This window comes from Cricetulus griseus, chromosome 8 (genome assembly GCF_003668045.3).
Source record: "Cricetulus griseus strain 17A/GY chromosome 8, alternate assembly CriGri-PICRH-1.0, whole genome shotgun sequence".
NCBI lineage: Eukaryota > Metazoa > Chordata > Mammalia > Rodentia > Cricetidae > Cricetulus > Cricetulus griseus.
This window is the reverse complement of record NC_048601.1, coordinates 24,997,861-25,018,451: the sequence shown is the minus strand read 5'-3', so window position 1 is coordinate 25,018,451 and position 20,591 is coordinate 24,997,861. Positions and strand designations below refer to the sequence as shown.

Sequence of the window (20,591 nt, the reverse complement as noted above, 5' to 3'; positions counted from 1 at the left end):
TGGTCCACAAATTGAGTCCCAGGACAGCTAGGGTTATTACACAGAGAAACACTGTCTCAGAAAAGGAAAAAAAAAAAATCACACCATCACTGAACACTATTACTCTTATAAAATCAATAGGAAATAGTAAACTGGGAGGTGAAGAGAGGGAGAAACCACAAATATTTCTGGGCCGGTATTCTTAACTAAGAAACACCAGAGAAGAACAGATTGGAATGCACTGAGTTTAAGGAGCCTCCAAGTAGAAATACTGAACAAGTTAGATACACTGTCCTCACATTCAGGCCAGAGGGATCCATTGAAGGGGAAAATACATCCTCTCAGCATAAAACAAAGCACAAAGGGATAAAATGGCCTGGAGAAACAATGAATGAGTGGGTAAAAAAAGGATTCAAAGGTGACTGAAAGCAGAGCTAAGAGACTGAGCAAGGAACACAGGACACCCTCTGAAAATCCAAGGAAAGGAGGTTTACAGAAGGAGAAAGCCAGGCATCGTGGCACTTTCCCGTAATCCCAGCGCTTGGAAAGCTGAGACACAGGAACTGTTGTGAATTTGAGGTGAGCCTGGGCTACATAGTGAGTCCAAAACCATCCTGGAAGACACAGCATTTGTCTCAAAATTAAATTACAAATAAAGGCAGGGGGAGCAAGTATGAAGTCTGCTGTGGTAGACAGTTTTCCAACATAGATAATCTCTGCCTTCGTGGCATTATAAACCCCACCTTGAGTGTGCTGGATCTAGACACAGGCATCTAATATACCAAATACAGCAAAAGTGACAGCACATCACCTGCAAGATTAGGTCACCAAACACTATGGCTAGTCTCTCCCCTTCCCCTCCAGAGCTCTTGATCCAGGATATGCAAAGTGCCACTGTTGTAAGTGTGCCCATAATCATACGCAGAGATCCAAATGGCAAGGGCCTGCTTTATTTATCCAACAAATAGCCGACAAAAACCTGAAGCCTCCCACAAGCCATGAGTGTGATCCTGGAAACAGAACCTCCTCCAGCAAAGCTGAGATCACAGCAGCCTCTACCCACGCCTCACTTTAGCAGATCACACTGGTGACCCTGAATCAGAGGCACCAAGCACAACCAGACTTCTGACACAGAAACTACCAAAAAAGAAATGTTTCTTATTTTAAATTTGGAGGTAATTTATTATGTAGCAATAGACCACAGGTATAGCTACTAAAGGGTTAAATAGAAGAACAGGAAAAAAAGTCACTAGCTATGTTCAAGTGCTATTTTCAGTTCCAGTGAAATCATGAAGATACAGAAGAAAAATCACAGGTGAAAAAATGGAAGAGTCTAATAAATGTGGACAACTCTTCCCAAGAAGGCTGTCTGGAAAGACGGGATGCTGGCTCCAGCCTGAAATTCCTGCATTTGCAAAGTGTAGGGTAGAGAGAGGACCAGGTCATAGTGAGTTTGAGGCCAGACAGACAAGACTACATGAAACCCTGACTCAAAATTTTATTAAAAAACTAAGAAATCCAACAACAAAGTTTGGCTGCAAAGCTGAGAACAGTGAAATATGTGGAGTTTCTTAAGAAGAGACTTTCTTAAGAAGTCTGCTAAAGTTCTCCATTTCTTTGAAATGCTCTCACTACCTCTCTGCCTTAACTGAAAACTGGCTTTCCAATCAGGAACTTCTCATCACTTGGCCTTTTTTTCAGTTTCTCATGCCACACCCTGTAACACGAACAATAAGAACCCAAAAACTGATACAGGTGTTCAAGCTGAATATCAGAAAAGCAAAACAGCCAGCCACTAGCTCTTACCTCTACCTCAAACAGAAAGGGCTGTCCTGCCTCAGCGTGGCTGGAGACTAGTTCTCTGAGACTGACTTTGCTTCTTCCTTTTATACCTCTTAAATCCTGGGATTAAAGGCATATGATCCCAAGTGCTGAGACCACCTTTGTGTGAGCTGTTTCTCTTTAGGACTGGATCAATTTCAGTGTGGCCTTTTAACTAACAGAGATCTTTCTGCCTGTCTCCTTAGCCCTGGGATTAAAGGTGTGTGCCACCACTGCCTGGCTCGATGGCTTGCTAGTATGGCTGATGGAATAGAGGATATGTATAACTACCTCCTGGCTTGTGGCTAGCTTTTCTTTCTGTACCCTGAGGCAAACTTTAATGAATCATAAATAATATATCACCACAACACCCAATATTGAGAAATGGCCTTTATTAGGCCATTATTGCTAAATCCTCATGAACAACCTTGCTCTGATCCTCACGCTATTCAACCAAGAGTCTTCTCCCTCTCTCCCTCTCTGATGGATAACATTCATCAGAATGTACGTGCACCAAACTCACAGTGGTCACTATGCTTCACACCATCACTCCTGCTCCCATGCTGCTGGTTTCAACACACACATGAATGAGTCCTTTAACATCAGTTCTTCAAACTCTGCATCCTCAGTAAGCAACTCTATTTTCTGGTTCCAACCATTCAATCACTTGTGAATTCATTTACTTGTACTATTATCCATTCATTCATCAAATATAGTAACTACCTATTATTTGCTCAGCAGAGAACACATGACAGTCACTGTCCTAATGAAATATAGGACCCTTTTTTTCTCACATTTTCCACAAAGATAGCATGAAAAGATGTAGCTGAAATCCAGTACATGACAACCACATTTCTTCTATTCACCAGTCAAGTAACCCATCTCATTCTATGAAACTGGTGTTGTCTGGTGTGATTCAGTGAATCTCTGTGGAGCTCTAGTGATCACTATTTTGCTTGATAAGGGTTTGAAAACTATTACATTGTCTATTTTCAAATAAAGCCAGAGTTCATCATTATTAGATAGTCCAATCTAAAAATAAAGCCAGAGTTCATCATTAGACCAGAAAATGAAATATTTTATGCAATTTTAGAATGACTAACATTTAAATGCACGGAATTTTACTGGTATGGAAAACAAAAAAAAATTAGACATAGTAATGCATGCCTGAAATCCCAGCACTCTGGAGATAGAAGGACTGTTACTTGGTCCAGGACAGGGAGTAAGACCTTGACTCAGAAAAAACAAAGAAGGACTGAAGAGACTGTTGAATGGCTAAGAGAATTGCTGCTCTTGCAGAGAACCTGGGTTTAATTCCAGCACCCTCATGGCAGCTCACAACCATTGATAACTCAAAGGAAACTCAATGGCTTGTAAACCATTGGAAAGTCCCTTCCATATACTTCTTATCCATCTCTCCTTTCATTTCTGTTTGTGATTTGAAATGTCCCCCAAGGATTCTCATGTTTGAACACTTGGTCCCCAAAGGTGGCACTATTGGGAAGATTATAGAACTTTTAGAAAGTGGAGCACTGATAAGACAAAGTGGGCCACGGGTGAGGAACTTGAAGCTTCTGTTTTCTTTTGTTGTTGTTGTTTTGTTTTGTTTTGTTCTTTTTGAGACAGGATTTCTCTGTGTAACAGCTCTGGCTGTCCTGGAACTTGCTTTGTAGTCCAGGCTAGCCTCAAACTCACTGAGCTCTGCCTCCCAAGCCAGGAGGTGGTGGCACACAATTTTAGTCCTGGAAGCTTTTTATAGAAGCCCAGACCACTTCCCATTCACTCTCTGCTGCCTGTGTGCAAACACAATGTGATAAACCAGCATCTGTCTCACTCCTACCACCATGCTTTCCCTTTCTGCTTCCACGGCTTCCCCACCATGGTCAACTGTATCCCTCTGGAACTATAGTTCCAATTCTTTCTCCCCATAGTTGTTATTCTCAGTGTTTTTGTTCAGGGTTCACAGACTTTATTGGTTCAACAATAAATGGTGAAGAAAACACATTAACTATCACTCCTGGGGCAACATCCACAGACAGGAAAACCACCCTTTGAAAAAGCTTATCAGTATGTTTAACATGGCAATAGGAAAAGGAACCAAGGCGATGCTTATTAACATCCAATGTCTGCAATTTATTCATTTACTTATTTTATCATGTTTCCTTAGCTAGCATAAATGAGATTACAGATATTTGTCTGCCTTGTTCCCTACTAGAATCCTAGCACCTAAAATATTTGACACACAATACATGCTCATTGTGTATTGCTTTTATAATTACATTATTTAATTTGTGTCTGTGTGTGCAAGGGTGCAGGTGTGCCATGGTGAGCATGTGGAAGCCAGATAACAACCTGTAGGAGTCTGTTCTCTCCTTCCACCATTAAGTCTCAGTGATTGATCTCAAGTATTCAGCTTGGCTTACCTTTACCTACTGAAACATCTGAATAAAAAAATAATGCTCAAAATATAAGTTGTTGTAAAGGTGTTAACAAACACGTTAATTACATGCCAACAGTGTTTTAACTACATTAATTCATTTAGCCATTCTAACAGGTTAAATACTATTGCTATTATTCTAATTTTTCAGAAGAATTTAGGCAGAAGTTAAAGATAAGAAATTAAGGCTGGAGAGATGGTTCAATGGTTAAGAGCACTTACTGTCTTGCAGAGAACCCAAGTTCTGTTCCTAGCACCTACATCAATCAGGCTGTTCACAACAATCTACAACCTCAGTTCTTATGGCCCTCTACACACCATATACACATAAATGAAACTATCTCTTTTTTTTAAGAAATTATGGTTAAGGCCAAGTACAGTGGCACACACTTTAACACAGCACTCTAACCCCAGCACTCAGGAGGCAAAGGCAGACGGATCTGAGTTCAAAGCCAGCCTAATCTACAGAGCAAATTCCAGAACAGCCAAGACTATACAGAGAAACGTCTCGGGGAGACAAAAAAAAAAAAAAAAAAAAAAAAAAAAAACAACTAAGCTTAAACAGCAAAATGCCCTACATTATACAATGGCAAGGCTAGGATTAAACACTCTAATTCCAGAATTGACACTCCAAAACACAGAAAACCTCAATCATCATACAGTTCAATTATATTCCACATAATCATGGCCCATGGCTCTCAAAATAGCTGATGTACTACTTATTTGATTATGCATGGCACTTTGTTCTCTGCTCTTTCTCCATCAGTGGTTCTGATACCTTATATATAAAATGCATCTAACAGCTCTCATACTCCTTCCTACAAAGGAAAACCTTCACTTTTGCATTTCCAGTCTGAATCTAGATTATAAGACTCACATAATTCTTTATGACTTGAGTAATGAAGAAAACCAAGCTTCAATGGATTCAACAAGAATAGGATAAGGAACAAGAAGCAAACCACCTTTTAAAAAAGAAAAAAGGACAATTTACACTGTAGCTCAATCAGACCTGGAACTCACAATGTAACCCAGGCTGGCTTCAAACTCAAGGCAATCCTCCAGTCTCAGCATCCTGTGCACTGGAATTACAGGTGTGAGCCACCACATTCAGCTAGCAAAAAGAATCTAAGATTTTGCTTTTAGTTGTGTGAATGGAGTGCGGATGGCTGAGGAGGCCAGTAGAGGAAGTCAGACCCTAAGGCTGGAGTTATAGCAGTGCGAGCAGCCTGACATGGGGGCTGGAAACCAATCTCAGGTCCCAGAAGAGCAGGCAGCTCTCTTAACTGCTGAGCCATCTCTCCAGCACCCAAGTAATATGGCCTGATTAATAAAATAAAATGCAGGATTTTCTCAGACACAATAAATTCTACCTGACACCCATCAAATTACACAATTTCATTTCCACAAGAATCACAATTCATTACTATGTAAACATTAGTATACTTACCCAAGTTTCACCCATTACCTTTTGGGTTTATTTTCTTCAGTGATGGGGATCAAACCTAGAGCTTTCCTGAATGTTAGGCAAATATACTACAACTGAACACATAACCATCCCAGCAGCCAGTCTCTAACTAAATCTTCAAAACTGAAAACTAGCCTGGCGTGGTGGTGAATGCCTGTACTCTCAGTACTCGGGAGGCACAGGCAGTCAGAGTTCAATGAATTGAAGGCCAATCTAGTCTCCACAGTGAGACCTTGTCTCAAAAATATCAACAGGGGTAAATATGTGGGGTTTGCTCCTAGCTAATCTAAAATCACAACTACTCACCAACCAATAATTCAATGTCTACATATAGATCATTTAGTATTTAATTTTGTGACTATGAACTTTATCAGTTAACTATCGTAGCTTCTATTGCTTATCAGTCTCTACAAACAGAAATTTTTCTAGTAGATCAAGGTCTGCTCATGAAGTTAACATGGAAAACAAGCAGTGATTAAAACTACTGAACCTAACCTAACCTATGTATTTCTCTCTTGGGTTACAGAAAAATACTCCCTTAGTCATTTCCCCAAATAAATTAGGTAAGTTTAAATTTTATTTTATGGCAGTCTCCTCTTCTTCCATAAGTGAATTGAAAGCCATGTCTCTTATTATATCAAAATATGTATCCATCAAAGGACCTGTTTTCTAAACAAAAAATAGCTTAAGTCATAAATGCTAAGGCATGTTACTACTATAATCAAATAGGAAGCAAGAATCCAAAAAAGACTTGGATTTATTGTGCTAAACTGTGAAAGGATGATGTGAAGAACACTGGATAGTTCACTCTCAGTAACAGCTCCTGAAAAAGTAAGACACATCCTCCCACAGGGTACCAGAAGAAGCACAGGTTAAAAGCATTTGATGCTGACAATATTCCTTGGAAATGGAGGGGCCTATCTAAAAAACCTATTTCATTTTTAAAGTGATTAATAAAGACTACAATAAAGGCAGGTGACAGTGACGCATGCCTTTAATCCCAGCACTTGGGAGGCAGAGGCAGACTGATCTCTGAGTTTGAGGCCAGCCTGGTCTACAGAGTGAGTTCCTGGACATCTGGGGCTGCACTGAGAAACCCTGTCTCAAAAGAGAGAGAGAGAGAGAGAGAGAGAGAGAGAGAGAGAGAGAGAGAGAGAGAAACGAACTACAATAAGTACACCTGAAGATGACAAATAAAAGCAATCTTCCAGAAAGCCAGGCATGGTAAAGTCATGTCTGCAGTCTCAGCACTTGGAAGGCTAAGACAGAAGGATCACAGTAAGTTAGAAGCTAGCCTGGGATAAAGTGAGTCCTTGCTTTAAAAAAAAAAAATTCCAAAGAATAGGACAGCCAGATAACTCGTCTGACACAAGTCTGACAACCAAAGTTTGATCCCAGCAATCCACAGTGGGAGAACCGAGTCCCAAAGGCTGTCCTTTGACCTCAAAGCGAGCGCTCTCGAGCACACACACAGCCACACACTTTTTTTAAGTCCATTTTTTTAACTCCAAAAACAATCATGAATACAATGAACACAAAATGTATCAAGGTCTATCGAAAAACAAGGTGTAAAAGACAATTACACTTTAAAACACTTAAACAATTTTCACACAATTAGCTCCAACAGAACTGTTCAGTTTGTTTTATCCACTCAAAGCCATCAACCACAACTACCTGCAACTATTACTCTGAAATGTGCCTGGCAAAGAAACTGAGTCCCGGGCCTTTTCTTAAGGGTTCACTTTAAAAACTAAAAGTGGTACAAAGAGATCAAGCACAAGCCTGGGACGGGAGGGGGGGGTGGCAGGAAAAATTTAAAAAACTGGAGACAGCACTTTTAAGAGGCTAACAGTAATAATAAGACATACTCCCTCGTGATTTCTACAGAATGAAGTTGTCTAAACACCAACATCCTCCTCCTTGTGTGTAAAACCTGGTTCACTCACGCTCACAATTTACCTACCCCAAGTCAACGCAAAGGGACTCTCTTCCCTCCGTGAATTCCACTCATCCGGTCAAGGAAAAAAAAAAAAAAGACCCAGACCCCCCCCAAGCTACCAGGAGGGCAACATCCACGCTTCGTTTTCCTTTTGAAATACAACCTTTCTTCTATCTCACTGGGTCCAAAATAATTTAAAAAAAAAATCATCTTAAACATTTTACATCAGATCCACCTTGGCCGCACCCCAACTCCTCCCAGGCCCCCAACCTCCCCGCCTCCCCACATCATGCCTCCCACCTCCGGGTCTCGGAAATGCCAGAAGCCCCCACCTCCCACAGCGGAGGTCCCCTCCGCCAGCGCCTTCGCTCCCGCCCAATCCCGGAGCTCCGCAGGGCGCGGTCGCCGGTGGGCTCCGGTGCGCTGGGGCGGGGTCCGCCCTCCCGACCTCCCCATCATCGCCCCCCTCACCCCGCTCCCGGCTCCATCAGGAGGGGGAGGGGTCCCGAAGCCTCACCTACAGCTCCGCCCCTCCCCAGGGGCGCTCTGCCCTGCCCAGCCAGGGCCGGGAGCGCCGAGCCGGGTAGGAAACGGCAAATGCCTCGGCGCCTGCGACCGCCGGACAGCTCGAGGTTCCGCCTGACGGGCGGGCGGCTCCCGACGCGGCCGCCTCACTCTCCCTCAGGGCCGCCGCTGCCGCTGCCGCCTCCCGGTCAACCCTGCCGCCGCCACTATCACAGCCGCCGCCGCCGCCCGCCGCACAGCCACGGCTCCAGCACGACCGGCGCCCGCGACGTCACCACGCCCCGCCCCCCGCGCACACCTAGCCCCGCCCCCGGGGGCCCGCGCGGCGTCCGCGCCCCGCCTCCCTCTCTCGCGGACCGCCGGGCTTTCCCTCGTCCCCTCCGGGAAGCGCCTCGCGACGCGGCTCAGGGGGGACGGCGCAGCGGGATCGCGTAGCGCGGCGCTTCGAGGCCACGAAGGTAACTGGGCGCCGAGGTAGAGTTGTGGCACACGGAGAGCCGCCCCTCACATACACACACCCACGGCCGAGCGTCCACGGGAGAGCCAGGGCGGCGATAGCGAGCGAGGAAGGTGCGGGCGAGGAGGGGCGGCGTTTGTCTCCTCCTGCTTGCCGTAGGACGTGGACTGCTGGAAGCCCCAGGAGTGGAGTGGCCTTTCCCAAACCTGGAGTCGCCCCGCCCCCTCCTTGGCAGGCCCGTTACCCGAACCCTGGGATCGCCGCCACCTTAGGAAATAACTCTGGGCTTGGCACTTAGAGCCGCGGCTGCCTCGGCGCCCTTTTTCCAAGAGAAGTTAGCTTGCCCCTCACACTGGGGCTTTTGCGAAATGTGGCTGCGGAAGGCAATGATACTCTTGAGTCATCCGGGCTGTCCAAGCGGTCATCCTAAGGACCCCTCTCAGTAGGTGGCTTTTCTGCAGCTACGATGCCAGGGAGGAAGCGCGTGGGCGGAACCCGGTGTCCACATGCGGTGCGTGCGCTGTGCCAAATGCTTCACCACGTTACCTTTTTTTATTTAGCCCTCGCACCAAGCAAGGCGAACTACGAAGCAGCTGCTGCCTTATTTTAGACAACCCAGTTTTCTGGTGCTGAGTCTCAACCTTTTCCTTTTGTCAGGTGCAGGTAAAAAAAAAAAAAATACAGAGGTAGGGCCAACACAGTCACTAATTTTAAAATGTAGATAAGCTGCTATCTCTAAGCCAAAAATCTAAGGGTGGTGTGAATTATACTCATCTCCGTACTCCCAAGGTTTATTAAGCCAATTTAACATGCCTTTGAGATGAGAGGAGTTAAGACTCATCGTTTTACTCATCCTTAACCTCCCACTGTAATTAACCAGCTTACACTTCATAATCCCATTAACATTTTCCCCCGGAGTATTCACATTCATTCACCAAATTCTGTTTGGTGAATTCCTTCCTCCCCAGATTCTCTAAGTGTTCCCTCCCAAAATGCACTTGTACCATGACTGTTCCTTCGGCATTCTGAAATGACTCCCTGTTCTTACATCTCACATATGACACAACCAACTGTTAGAGTGTGTGCAGCCAAAAAGGTGTAGGCAGCCAGAGAAGAATCAAAGAAGATTTCATTTCTGGGGCTGGGAAGATGGGGCTTAGTGGGTAAGAGCACTGGATCTGACTTTGAATCCCCAGCACCCACATAAAATCCAGACACAGCTTCAGGTGTTTGTAACACCAGCACTGGCGAAGGAAGACAGGTTCATCCCAAAAGTTGAACAAAAAAGATGAACTTCTGATTCAGTGAGAGACCCTGACTCAAGGCACTAAGGCAGAAGGCGATAGAAGAAGCCTACTGTGATCTCTGCGTGTGCTTGAGTTCACACACACACTCAGAAACTGAGGTTGACATTTTGTTTCTTAGATATATAGGTACTCACCCAAGGAAAGCCATTCTTCATTGTCTATTTTTTCAGATACTTCTTGCATAGTAAGTATAGAGAAGTCTGCCTTGCTAATGGTGTGTATGTCTCTGTGTGTTGGGGACTGCCCAGGATGTCCTGGAACTCACAACAGCTTCTGGTTCAGTCTCCAAAACGATGATATTGTGTATGTCCTGCCATTGTTTCCTGAAACCATGTAACTTCTCTGGTTCTTAACTGGAGAGAATTTTGCCTCAGGATGACTCATCCATCCCAAGTCTCATCCATCCCAAGTCTCACCCATACGGAATTCAGATAATATAGACTGAGTACCTCTTACCTAAAATGCTGGGCCCAGAAGTGGTTCAGATTTTCTTTTTCTTTGTTTCTTTGCTTTGCTTTATTTGGGAGGTGGGTTGTTTTGGGTTTGTTTTTTGTTTTTGTTTTGTTTTGTTTAAGACAGGGTTTCTCTGTGTAGTTCTAGCTACCCTGGAACTCACTCTCTAAACCAGGCTGGCCTCGAACTCAAAGATGCCAAGTTCTATAACCAAAGACCACTCACTACCTTCCTGTCTGGGGGTGGAAGTAGATACTGACATACACATAGAGAGGTCTCTTGAGGATGGAACCCAAATCTGAACACAGAGGTAATTTATTTCATATATACCTTTTTCAGGAAATATGTCCTGAAAGTCATTTCATGCAATGGTTTTAATTTTTGCATAAAGTAGGGTTTAAGAATGTGAAAGTTTCCACCTATGATACCATGTTGATGGTCAAAAAACTTTCAGCTTTTGCAGCATTTTGTAGTGATAAATTGGTTATGATTTAATAAAGCCACTGGAGATCAAAATGCAATGCCAGGCAGTGGTGATATACAGCTTTAATTCCAGCAGCCATACTAGTTAGCCCTAAAAGCCAGGTGGTGGTGGCACACACCTTTAATCCCAGGATTCAGGAGACAGAGGCAGATGGATCTCTGTGAGTCCAAGGCCACTCTGGACTAAAGAGTAAGAGAATAACAGAATCTAAAGAGTAACAGCTCACACCTTTAATCCTAGCACTGGGGAGGTGGAGACAGGAGTGATACAGCTGGGTGGAGAAAGGAATACAAGGCAGAAAGAGACAGGAACTCAGGGACTGCAGTCTGTGGCTTGAAGATCAGTGCAGTCAGCATTGTACTCTGAGGATTCGTGGAGACAGGATCACCCATTTCAGTGAGGTAGAGGAAAGAGCTAGTGGCTGGCTACTTTGGTTTTCTGATCTTCAGTGGCTTTATTAAATTGTAAATACATCACCACAGCATTTCAGATTTTTTAAAGAATGCTTAATCTCTATTTTGTTTGTTTTAATTTGGGAAAATTGTATTAGTTGTTTGTGGTTTTCCTGCCCCCTCCTGGGGTGAGAATCTCACTGTATTGGCTAAACTGGTCTTAAACTACTGGGTTCAAATGACATCTTACAAACCCTCAGTCTCCCAAGTGCTGGAACTGCAGGCTAGTGACAGCACACCCCATTTAACCTGTATTTAGTTAGGTAAGATTTTGGGTTTAAGCTGGCCTGAACAAGGGGGAGCACATGGACCCCAGACTGCTGTCTGGGAGGCCAGCACAGGACTGATCCAGACCCCTGAACATGGATGTCAATGAGGAGGCCTCTGAACTCTAGGGGGCCCCTGGTAGTGGATCAGTTTTTTTCCCTGGTATAAGAAGGGACTTTGAGAGCCCATCCCTCATGAAGGGATGCTCTCTCATCCTGGACGCATGGGTGAGGCCCTAGGCCCGGCCCAGGATGATGTGGTGGACTTTGGGGAGCCTCCCATCGAGGGCCCTACCCTGCCTGGGGAGTGGAGGAGGGATGGGGTGGGCAGCAGGTGGGGGGTTGGAGAGGGAGAGGGAGGAGGGATTGACATGTGAAGCAAGCTTGTTCCTAATTTGAACTAATAAAAAATTAATTACAAAAAAAAGATTTGGGGTTTAGAATTCATGTGAACATGAATTGTCTGTTGGAATGGATAGAATGCATTTTTCATTTGAGAGGAACATAAATCTGAATGGCCTGGAGTTGTATGTATTCAATTAGGTTCCTTTGAAATTCAGATTTTGAAATGTTAATCTTCAAAGAGGCCATCTTCGGTCGGTGGTGTGGCAACAACAACCAACTAATAGAGACACTATCCAAAAAAAAAAACCTGAATATACAGGCCTTTGCCAATACTTGAGCACTCTAGAGGCTGAGACTTGAGCATTAAGTTAGTCTGTGCTATGTAGTGAAGCCCTGTCTCAAAAAATAAAATGAGACTGGGAGGGGCCTAAGCGGCAACATGGATTTAGGAAAATAATTTGCAAATCCTATCTCTTCCATATCTATAGAAATATATCTATAGAACTCAACTATAGAAATACAACCCACATTTAAAGAATGAAAGAATAATCTGAATGGATATTTTCCCAAAGATAACCAGATAGCCAAAAAGAACTTGAGAAGTTGCTCAACATCGTTAATCATTAGGATTAGTTCTAGGCCAGGCAGAGAGAGAAAGCAAAACACTGTCTCAGCACTAAGGAGGCTGAAGTGGCAAGATTACCATGAGTTTGAAGCCAGCCTGGGCTACAGAGTGAGACTCAGTTTCCAGAACAACAGAGGATGTAGCTCAGTGGCAGGAGGACCTGGGTTCAATACCCAGATACTAAAAGCAACAGGAAAAAAAATTACATATTACATATATATATATATATATATATATATATATATATCACTATATATCTCATATGAAAACTTAGTTATATGGCCCTTCCTTGCCTGTGGTGACCCACACATACAGTTAAAATTAAGACCTATAGCCAAGTCATGGTACATACTTGGGAGGAAGACAGAAGAATCAGGAGTTCAAGGCCACTAAAACTACAAAAGAACCCTACCATTAAAAAAAAAAAAAAAATGTAGCCCGTGGTTCTATAATCCTTTAATACCAGTATTCACAGGGCTGAGGAAGAAGATCCAGAGTTGGAGGCCAGCCTGGGCTACAAGGTAGACTCTGTCTAAAAATAATAATAAAACAAAATATTAAGATGGTTTGTTACCAAAATAGGTAGAAAGCTGATTATAAGAGAAAAACTCAAATTTTTGTCAGAATTTCTGAAAATTGGACCAGAGAGGTTTGGACCAGCTCAGTGGATACAGATGCTTGCTGCCGCCAACCCTGACGATCTTGAGTTTGATCCCCAGGACTCACATTGTAAAAGGAGAGAACCAACTCTCCAAGTTGTTCTCTGACTTCACCTGCATGCTGTGGCACCTGTGTCCACACACATCTGCACAAAATAAGTAAATGTAATAAATATTTGAAAGAATTACTAGTTTTTAAAGGTCAATCACACCAGGCAGTGGCGGTGCACCCCTTTAATCCCAGCAATCAGGAGGCAGAGGCAGGAGGATCTCTTTGAGTTCAAGGCCAGCCTGGTCTACAAAGTGTGTTCCAGAACAGCCAGGGCTGTTAACAACAACAACAACAAAACAAACACACAAACCCAAAAAACAAAACATAATCACATTAGAGTCATCTAAGAACAAGTAAAGTAGAGGGTATCTAAAATGCTGAACAGACGAATGAAATGAAATGCAAATGTAGGGTAAAGCCACACAAGAACTGGGTGTGGTGGTGTAGTTTGTGCTCCCTGAGACTGGATTCTGAGACGGAAGGCAAGATCTGCCTGGCTATAGAGTACAATAATGCGGGCAACTTAGTGAGTCCCTTTCTTAAAATAAAAAGTAAAAAGAGGGTGGAAATGTAGCCAAGTAGTAGGGTGCTTGCCTAGAATGAATGAGAACCCAGATTCAAACATTACCACAAAAATATTTTTATCAGTTGTCATTTCTTTGGGCTGATATAAATGCCACAGACTAGATAGCTTAAAAAGTAGAAGTTTATTGTTTCACAGCTTTGGGACTGAGGAAATAGCTCAGTAGTAAAGCTCATGATTTGTAAACATGAAGCCTTGGGTTTAATCCCCAGTTCCTAGCACCTCAAAAACATTCTGAGGTACCCACAGGGTCATGCCCCTCTGAAACCTGTAGGGAGGTGCCCTCCTGCTTTTTCCTGGCTTCTGGTGATTGCCTAGAAATTCTTGGCATTCCTTGACTTGCAGTTCCTGACTTCAGCCTCTGCCTCCTTCACATGCATTCTCCCTGGATGTTGAATGTCTTCTGTGTTTGTTTTGAGAAAGGATCTACTATCCCGGCCAGCCTTGAATGCCTACGCTCAAGTCATCTTCCCATCTCACCCCCCTCTAGCACCATCCAGTCTTTTTCTTGTTTTATTTTGTTTGTTGCTTTGTATTGTAGATGGGATTTTGTTTTGTTTTGCTTTGATTTTGGTTTTGAAGCTAGATCTTTTTAAAAGATGTATTATCTTTAATTGTGTGTGTATATAGTAAAAAGTAGTGTATTATGGGGCTTGAGAGTTGGCTCCATGGTTAAAAGCACTTGTTCTTGCAGAGAACCTGGGTTTTACTTCCATAATCATTATGGAGAGGAGGCTCACAACCATCTTTAACTGCCAGGTCCAGGGGATACAATGCCCTCCTCTGACCTCCACAAGCACACATGTAAAAATAAATAATTGTGTATTATAATTGAGCTTACAGAGGCTGGAGAGATGGCACAGCAGTTAAGAGCACTGGCTGTTCTTCTAAAGGACCCAAGTTCAATTCCCAGCAACCACGTGGCAGCTCACAACTTTCTGTAACTTCAGTTACAGGGATTCCAGGGAATCTGACACATTCACACCAATACACATTTTTTTTTTTAAGGTAGGGGGCAGCTGGAGAGATGTTCAGATGTTAAAGGCTAGGCTTACAACCAAAACATATAATTGGGTTTACTAAGGTTACAAGTGGGTTTAGTGGTTTGATTTGGGATTGTTGTTGTTTTCCTCTTTTTTTTTTTTTCTTTCCCCAAACAGAGTTTCTCTGTGTAACAGCCCTAGTTGTCCTAGAATTCACTCTTGTAGAACAGGTTGGCCTTGAACTCACAGAGATCCACCTTCCTCTGCTTCCCAAGTACTGGAATTAAAGACATGTGACAACACACCATGCTTGTTTTCAGGGGTTTTAAAAATAATTCTTAAGGATTTATTTAGTTCTATGTATTTGGGTGTTTTGCCTGCAGAAAGGGCCTGTGCACACATGCATGCAGTGCTTGTGGAGGCTGGAAGGGACATATTAGAACTAGAGCTACACAGGGTTGTGTGGGGGCCACCATGTAGGTGCTAGGAATTGAACCTGGGTCCTGGGAGAGCTGCCAATATTGTTAACCACTGAACCATCTCTCCAGCCCCTGATTTTTTTTTTAATTTTAATGAAACAAACCTTAATTAAAGCTTACATTTTGACACGAAAATGCTTTTTTGTTGTTGTGAGATGTTAGATTTTATTATGTATACAACATTCTGCTTCCATGTATATCTGCACACCAGAAGAGGGCACCAGATCTCATAACTGATGGTTGTGAGCTACCATGTAGTGTCAGGAACTGGGGCCAAAAGACAAAGATTTTTCTAGTACTTTTTGTTGCTTAGGAAATTACATAGGATTAAAATTTTATGTAAGGAACTGATCAAATCATATACATGCATACAGGTGGGATTCCAAAGTCCTCATCTTCAGATACCACCATTTTAGGCCTTAGACCTAAATACATAGGTGGGGACGGGGGTCGGGGTGGGGTGGGGTGTCAAGGGTGATAGACATGCAGTCCATAGCAAACAGTAGTACCCACAGTGTATTAAGTTTTTGAAAGCAGCACATTGATGTGGTATGGGAAGTCATAAGTCATGGCTAAACTGCATAAGCCCCCCCACAAGGAACGGCTCCACTTCGAATCACAGTCGATGCTCTTAACCTCTGAGCCATCTTTCCAGCCCCCCGCCCCCGAAAATGCTTTTCAACTGACTAAATTCCAACACCAAAGAAGAGAGAAATTATGACACGAAAATGACCCCTTCTCTAACCACTGTAGGACAGATTACTCTTCCGAGTTTTGTTTTGTTTTGTTTTCCAAGGCTTTTCCCACACAAATCTGTACACGTTTTCAACATCAGAATTCTTCGTTCTGATGGAGGGGTCAGACTTAAAATGTCATCAAATCTCCTAGATTACTATGCAAGAATGAAATCCACCTTAAGAATTGTTCTGGAAATAGAACAAATGGACTCATTAGGATCTATGCTCATTACAGATCAGACTGGTACAGCTAATTGACAGCTTCCTCGATGAAACATTTAATCAACAGTGCACTTAAAAGCCAAACTATTCTAACCATTTCAAAGCAAGAAGATCCTGTGTTTAGGAACACTCAGAGTGTTACATTCATAACTAGAGAAAGAACAAAACACTGTGTCAGTTCAGAAACTGTTTAAAAAAACTACCGTGAGGACAAGAAATACATACTTCAGTCAAGTTTGCTCTTTTCTCAATTGCTTAAATTCCAAAGTATCGGCCAATAAGATGCCAGCTCTTGAAAGCCTATATTTCTAATCCATTCCCATTAAATATTTTTAGAATCCTTGTTGTTTCATCCATTCATGGATTCTACCACCTGGCTATCTGAGGAAGCTGGGTAGTCCTCATTCTAGGCAGTCATTCATTTGATCATGTAAATGACTTGGTGAAAGGAAAGCCAGAATTGGGTGAAGTCTGAACAGCTCAGATACATCTTAGGATCACAGAACATTTAAGTCACAAGATGGAAAAGCCACGGGTTCTCCTTTGAACCCACTACACAGTGGCAATCGGTACTAAAAGTAAACTTTAAGGTGACTGTACTTAGTGAGCCTGCTTTGACTTAGTGGTAAATCCTTTTATGAGATTGTTTAGCAGGCTAGTAAAGGCATGGCTCTCCAGTAGAGCATGGCTTCTATAGAGTTCAACAGCACCTTGGTCTACTAATTCTCCAGGGATCCTCCCTGATAATCACCACAGGAGAGTTAATTCATCTTTTAGACAGTCAGTTTTGTTATTTATCGTCCAAATGAGCTCAAGACAAAAAAAAAAGAGGCCACAGCCCAGGCCCTTAAAAGAAAATTAAGCCCAGGATCCATCCCCTGCCTGGGGTATAAGAGTAGTACATAAACCCACAAATGCATTGCCTTAAATTGGGAAGGTTTGGAGTTTTTTGTTTATTTGGTTTTGAGTTTTTTTTTCTTAGTTTTGTTTTTTTTTGGGGGGGTTGTTGGTTTGGTTTTGTTTTGGTTTTTTTTTTTTTTTTTTTTTTTTTTTTTTTTTTTTTTTTTTTTTTTTTTGGTGAGAAGAGAAAACCACAGGGTGTGGGGGAAAGCCGATGATAGGACAGCAAATTCAAGAACCATTATTAAAATGGCAATAATACACAAATAAGCAGTCATCTTCTTATGAGCAATGCACTTGTAAGAAAGAAAAAAAAAAAAACAACTAAACTACCAGACAGGTACTGGTGAGCCTGGTCTACAAAGTGAGTTTCAGGACAGCCAGGGCTGTTAACACCGAGAAACCCTGTCTTGAAAAGAAAAAAAAAAAAAAAAAAAAAAAAAAAAAAACTAAGTTGCCACTGCAAAAAGTACCTGTGTAAATTAGAAATTGGTTTTTAATAACATTAATAGAGAATATATTCTAGAAAGTATATATAACTGATTATAAAATTCTGAAAACAATAGAACAGTCCCATATGGCTAGCTGAGACCAACCTTTAGTGAGGATGAAAGCCTTGCCTGTGGGGCATTTTGGATGATATTTGCAGAAATATTATACTGTCATAAAGAGAACCAAGGTGTTTTCACAAGTGTTGTAAAGTTTCATATAATTGTTTCTACATGTTTTTCCATTTCACAGCAGACGTGGCATGGGACACCCAAACAGAAGAAAGCTTGCATGCAAGATACTTAACTCCTTCATAATAATTCATCCACTTCAAAAGTATTGCACCATCATTACATCACGTGTTGGGGTCCAGATGATCTGTATTTCTTTCTTCAAGCACAAACCTTGACCCAGAAGTGGCCCTGTGACTTTGGAAAACTGCAAGCATGAGACAGAGCCTAGGGGGAATGTTCTCTGGGGCAAAACAAGGCCAAAAGGACAGAGAAATGCAAAAGGAAGAGCTCAGATAAGAGGGTAAAAGCTAATATTTGCAGAGAAGTGTGGAAGGAAGAATTCAGGTAAGGGGCCAAAGATACTGTTTAATCAAGCTCTGCTTACAGTGCTATCTCTAGTAACCAAGTAAACAGTGGAAAAATAAAAATTAGTTATTCTTGAAATGAACCCAGAGTCTTGTGTCTCTGTCTATCATTACCTTCTTTTCTGTGTCCCCATGATGCCCACAGTGTTGCTGGCTGTAGCGCCAGGACTTTGTACAGCTTACAGGCGATGTCCTGAAAAGCACAGGCCCAGTGTCAGCATACAGAACACAGCCACCATCTTCTGTGTCTTTTTTTTTTTTTCTTGCATTTTTTCCCCTAACTGCTGTAGTTGCTGATTAAGAAAACTAGTACTGGGCTGGGCATAATGGCACATGCCCATCATCCAGCACTCAGGAAGAATACATTTTAAACATTAAACAGAGTGTCCTGGCAATCAGAATGTTGAAAACCTTCAGTCTTCTGGGCTGAAGAAAGCATTGTTTGGGGTTAGCAAGATGACTCGACAGATAAAGGCATTGCCACAAAACTTGAGGACCTGAGTTCTATCCCCAGGACCCACATGGTAGAAGAAGAGAACCAACTCCGGAAAGCTGTCTTCGGACTTCGACTTACACAATGTGGAGCATGAAAATAATCAAATGTAATTTTTTTTTTGAGACAGTGTCACAATATATGACTAGCTGTCCTGAAACTCACTATGTAGACCAGGCTAGCCTCAAACTTACAGAAACACTTGCCTGCTTCTGCCTCCCAAGGCCTATGCCACCACATCTAGCAAACATAAAATGTAATCTTTTTTAAAAGGGACTAAAAGGATAGGTCAGCATCTAAGAGCATTGGTTACTCTTCCGGAGGACACAGTCTGATGTCTAGCACCTACGTGGCTGCTCACTACCATGTGACCTCCAATTTAGGGGCCTCTGATGCCCTCTTCTGGCCTCTGTGGTGCCAGGCACAGAAGTGGCACACAGACATACATGCATATGTACACAAATAATAATTTTAAGAATAACAATAATTAGAGAATATTCTGGGCAGCGGTGGTGCACGCCTTTGATCCCAGGACTCAGGAGCCAGAGGCAGGCAGATCTCTGTGAGTCAGAGGCCAGCCTGATCTACAGAGCTAGTTCCAGGACAGCCAAGGCTACACACACAGAAACCCTGTCTACAAAAACAAAAACAAAAATTTCCATAAGACTAACCAACAGCAAACCACAGAAATATCAAATTAAAATCTCATTTCCCATCACCACCACTGAAGATTGCTCCAGCTATGTTACTAAAACTTAGTTTCTTTTTTTTTTTCTTTTTCTGTTTTTTGGTATAAATTTACTGGGTTTTTTGTTTTATTTTTTTTTAATTTACTTAGAGCTGGAGAGATGGCTCAGCAGTTAAGAGCACTAAATGTTCTTCCAAAGAACCCACATGGCAGCTCACAACCATCTGTGACTCCAGGAGGACAGTTTTTTTTTGCCTGTGAAGACAGAAGAGGGCATTGGATCCCTAAAACTGGAATTACAAAGGGTTATGAGCTGTCATGTGGACACTAGGAGCCAACCAAGTCCTCTGCAAGAGCAGCGAGTGCTCTCACCCGCTGAGCCTTCTCTCCGGCCTGTATTAACTTTTTCAAGAACTATATTAGTCTGCTTTCTATTGCTGTGATAAATCGTGGCTAGAAGCAACTCTGGGAAGAAAGGGTTTATGTGATATGTATCTTAGATCACAGTCCACTGAGGGAAGCCATGGAAGGAGCCATGGAAAAATGCTGCTTAGTGGTGACATCACCCACAGTGAGGTGGGCCCTCTCACATCAGTCAATTAAGAAAATACCCTACAGCCTGGCAGTGGTGGCGCACGCCTTTAGTCCCAGCACTTGAGAGGCAGAGACAGTCAGATCTCTGTGAGTTCAAGGCCAGCCTTGTAGACAGAACTTTCTGTCCTTCCCAGTCCTGCAGCCATTCAGTCACAAATAAACACACAGATGCTTATATTAATTATAAACTGTTTGGCCTATTGCTCAGGCTTATTACTAACAAAATCTTACAACTTAAATTAACCCATAATTCTTATCTATGTTTAGTCACATGGCTTGGTATCTTTTCTCAATAAGGCATTCTCATCTTGCTTCCTCTGTGTCTGGCTGGCAACTGTGTCTCTGCTTTTCCTCCTTCCGGAATTCTCCTAGTCTGGTTGCCCCACCCACTGGCCAATCAGCATTTTATTAAACCAATATGAGTGACAAATCTTTATAGCAAACAAGAGCATCATCCCACATCACGGCCTGGTCTACAGAGCGAGTTCCAGGACAGCTAGGGGAACACAGAAAAACCCTGTCTCAAAAAACAAAAAAAAATTAATAATACATGTTTGAA

General features: G+C 42.7%; 2 protein-coding genes across 8 annotated transcripts in view; one reads left to right on the top strand and one right to left on the bottom strand.

Annotated features, from left to right (window-relative positions):
• The window catches only part of Erc1 (ELKS/RAB6-interacting/CAST family member 1), a 307,389-nt gene extending 299,074 nt beyond the window's left edge, over positions 1-8,315 (bottom strand). For 2 of the 3 annotated variants that reach the window (XM_027429286.2, XM_027429282.2), the window contains exon 1: positions 8,159-8,314. The gene's annotated coding sequence lies outside the window, so the exon portion shown is untranslated. Of the gene's footprint in view, positions 1-8,158 lie in introns of all 3 variants that reach the window. The other variant, XR_004770988.1, reaches the window with a different exon arrangement.
• Positions 8,215-18,340, top strand: LOC107978381 (neural Wiskott-Aldrich syndrome protein-like). Of its 5 annotated transcripts, none has more exons than XR_004770989.1 (2): positions 8,215-9,065; positions 17,915-18,340. XR_004770989.1 is itself a non-coding variant. In XM_035448561.1 (2 exons), the coding sequence occupies exon 1, from the start codon at positions 8,239-8,241 to the stop codon at positions 8,599-8,601; it is 363 nt and encodes a 120-aa protein (XP_035304452.1). In that variant the 5' UTR covers positions 8,215-8,238; the 3' UTR covers positions 8,602-8,624; positions 17,915-18,340. The 5 variants fall into 5 exon arrangements, 2 of the variants coding, with proteins under 2 accessions (XP_035304452.1, XP_035304451.1); XR_004770990.1 differs by having other exon boundaries at positions 17,912-18,340; XR_003487647.2 differs by having other exon boundaries at positions 8,215-9,134.
• The last annotated feature ends 2,251 nt before the right edge of the window (positions 18,341-20,591 follow it).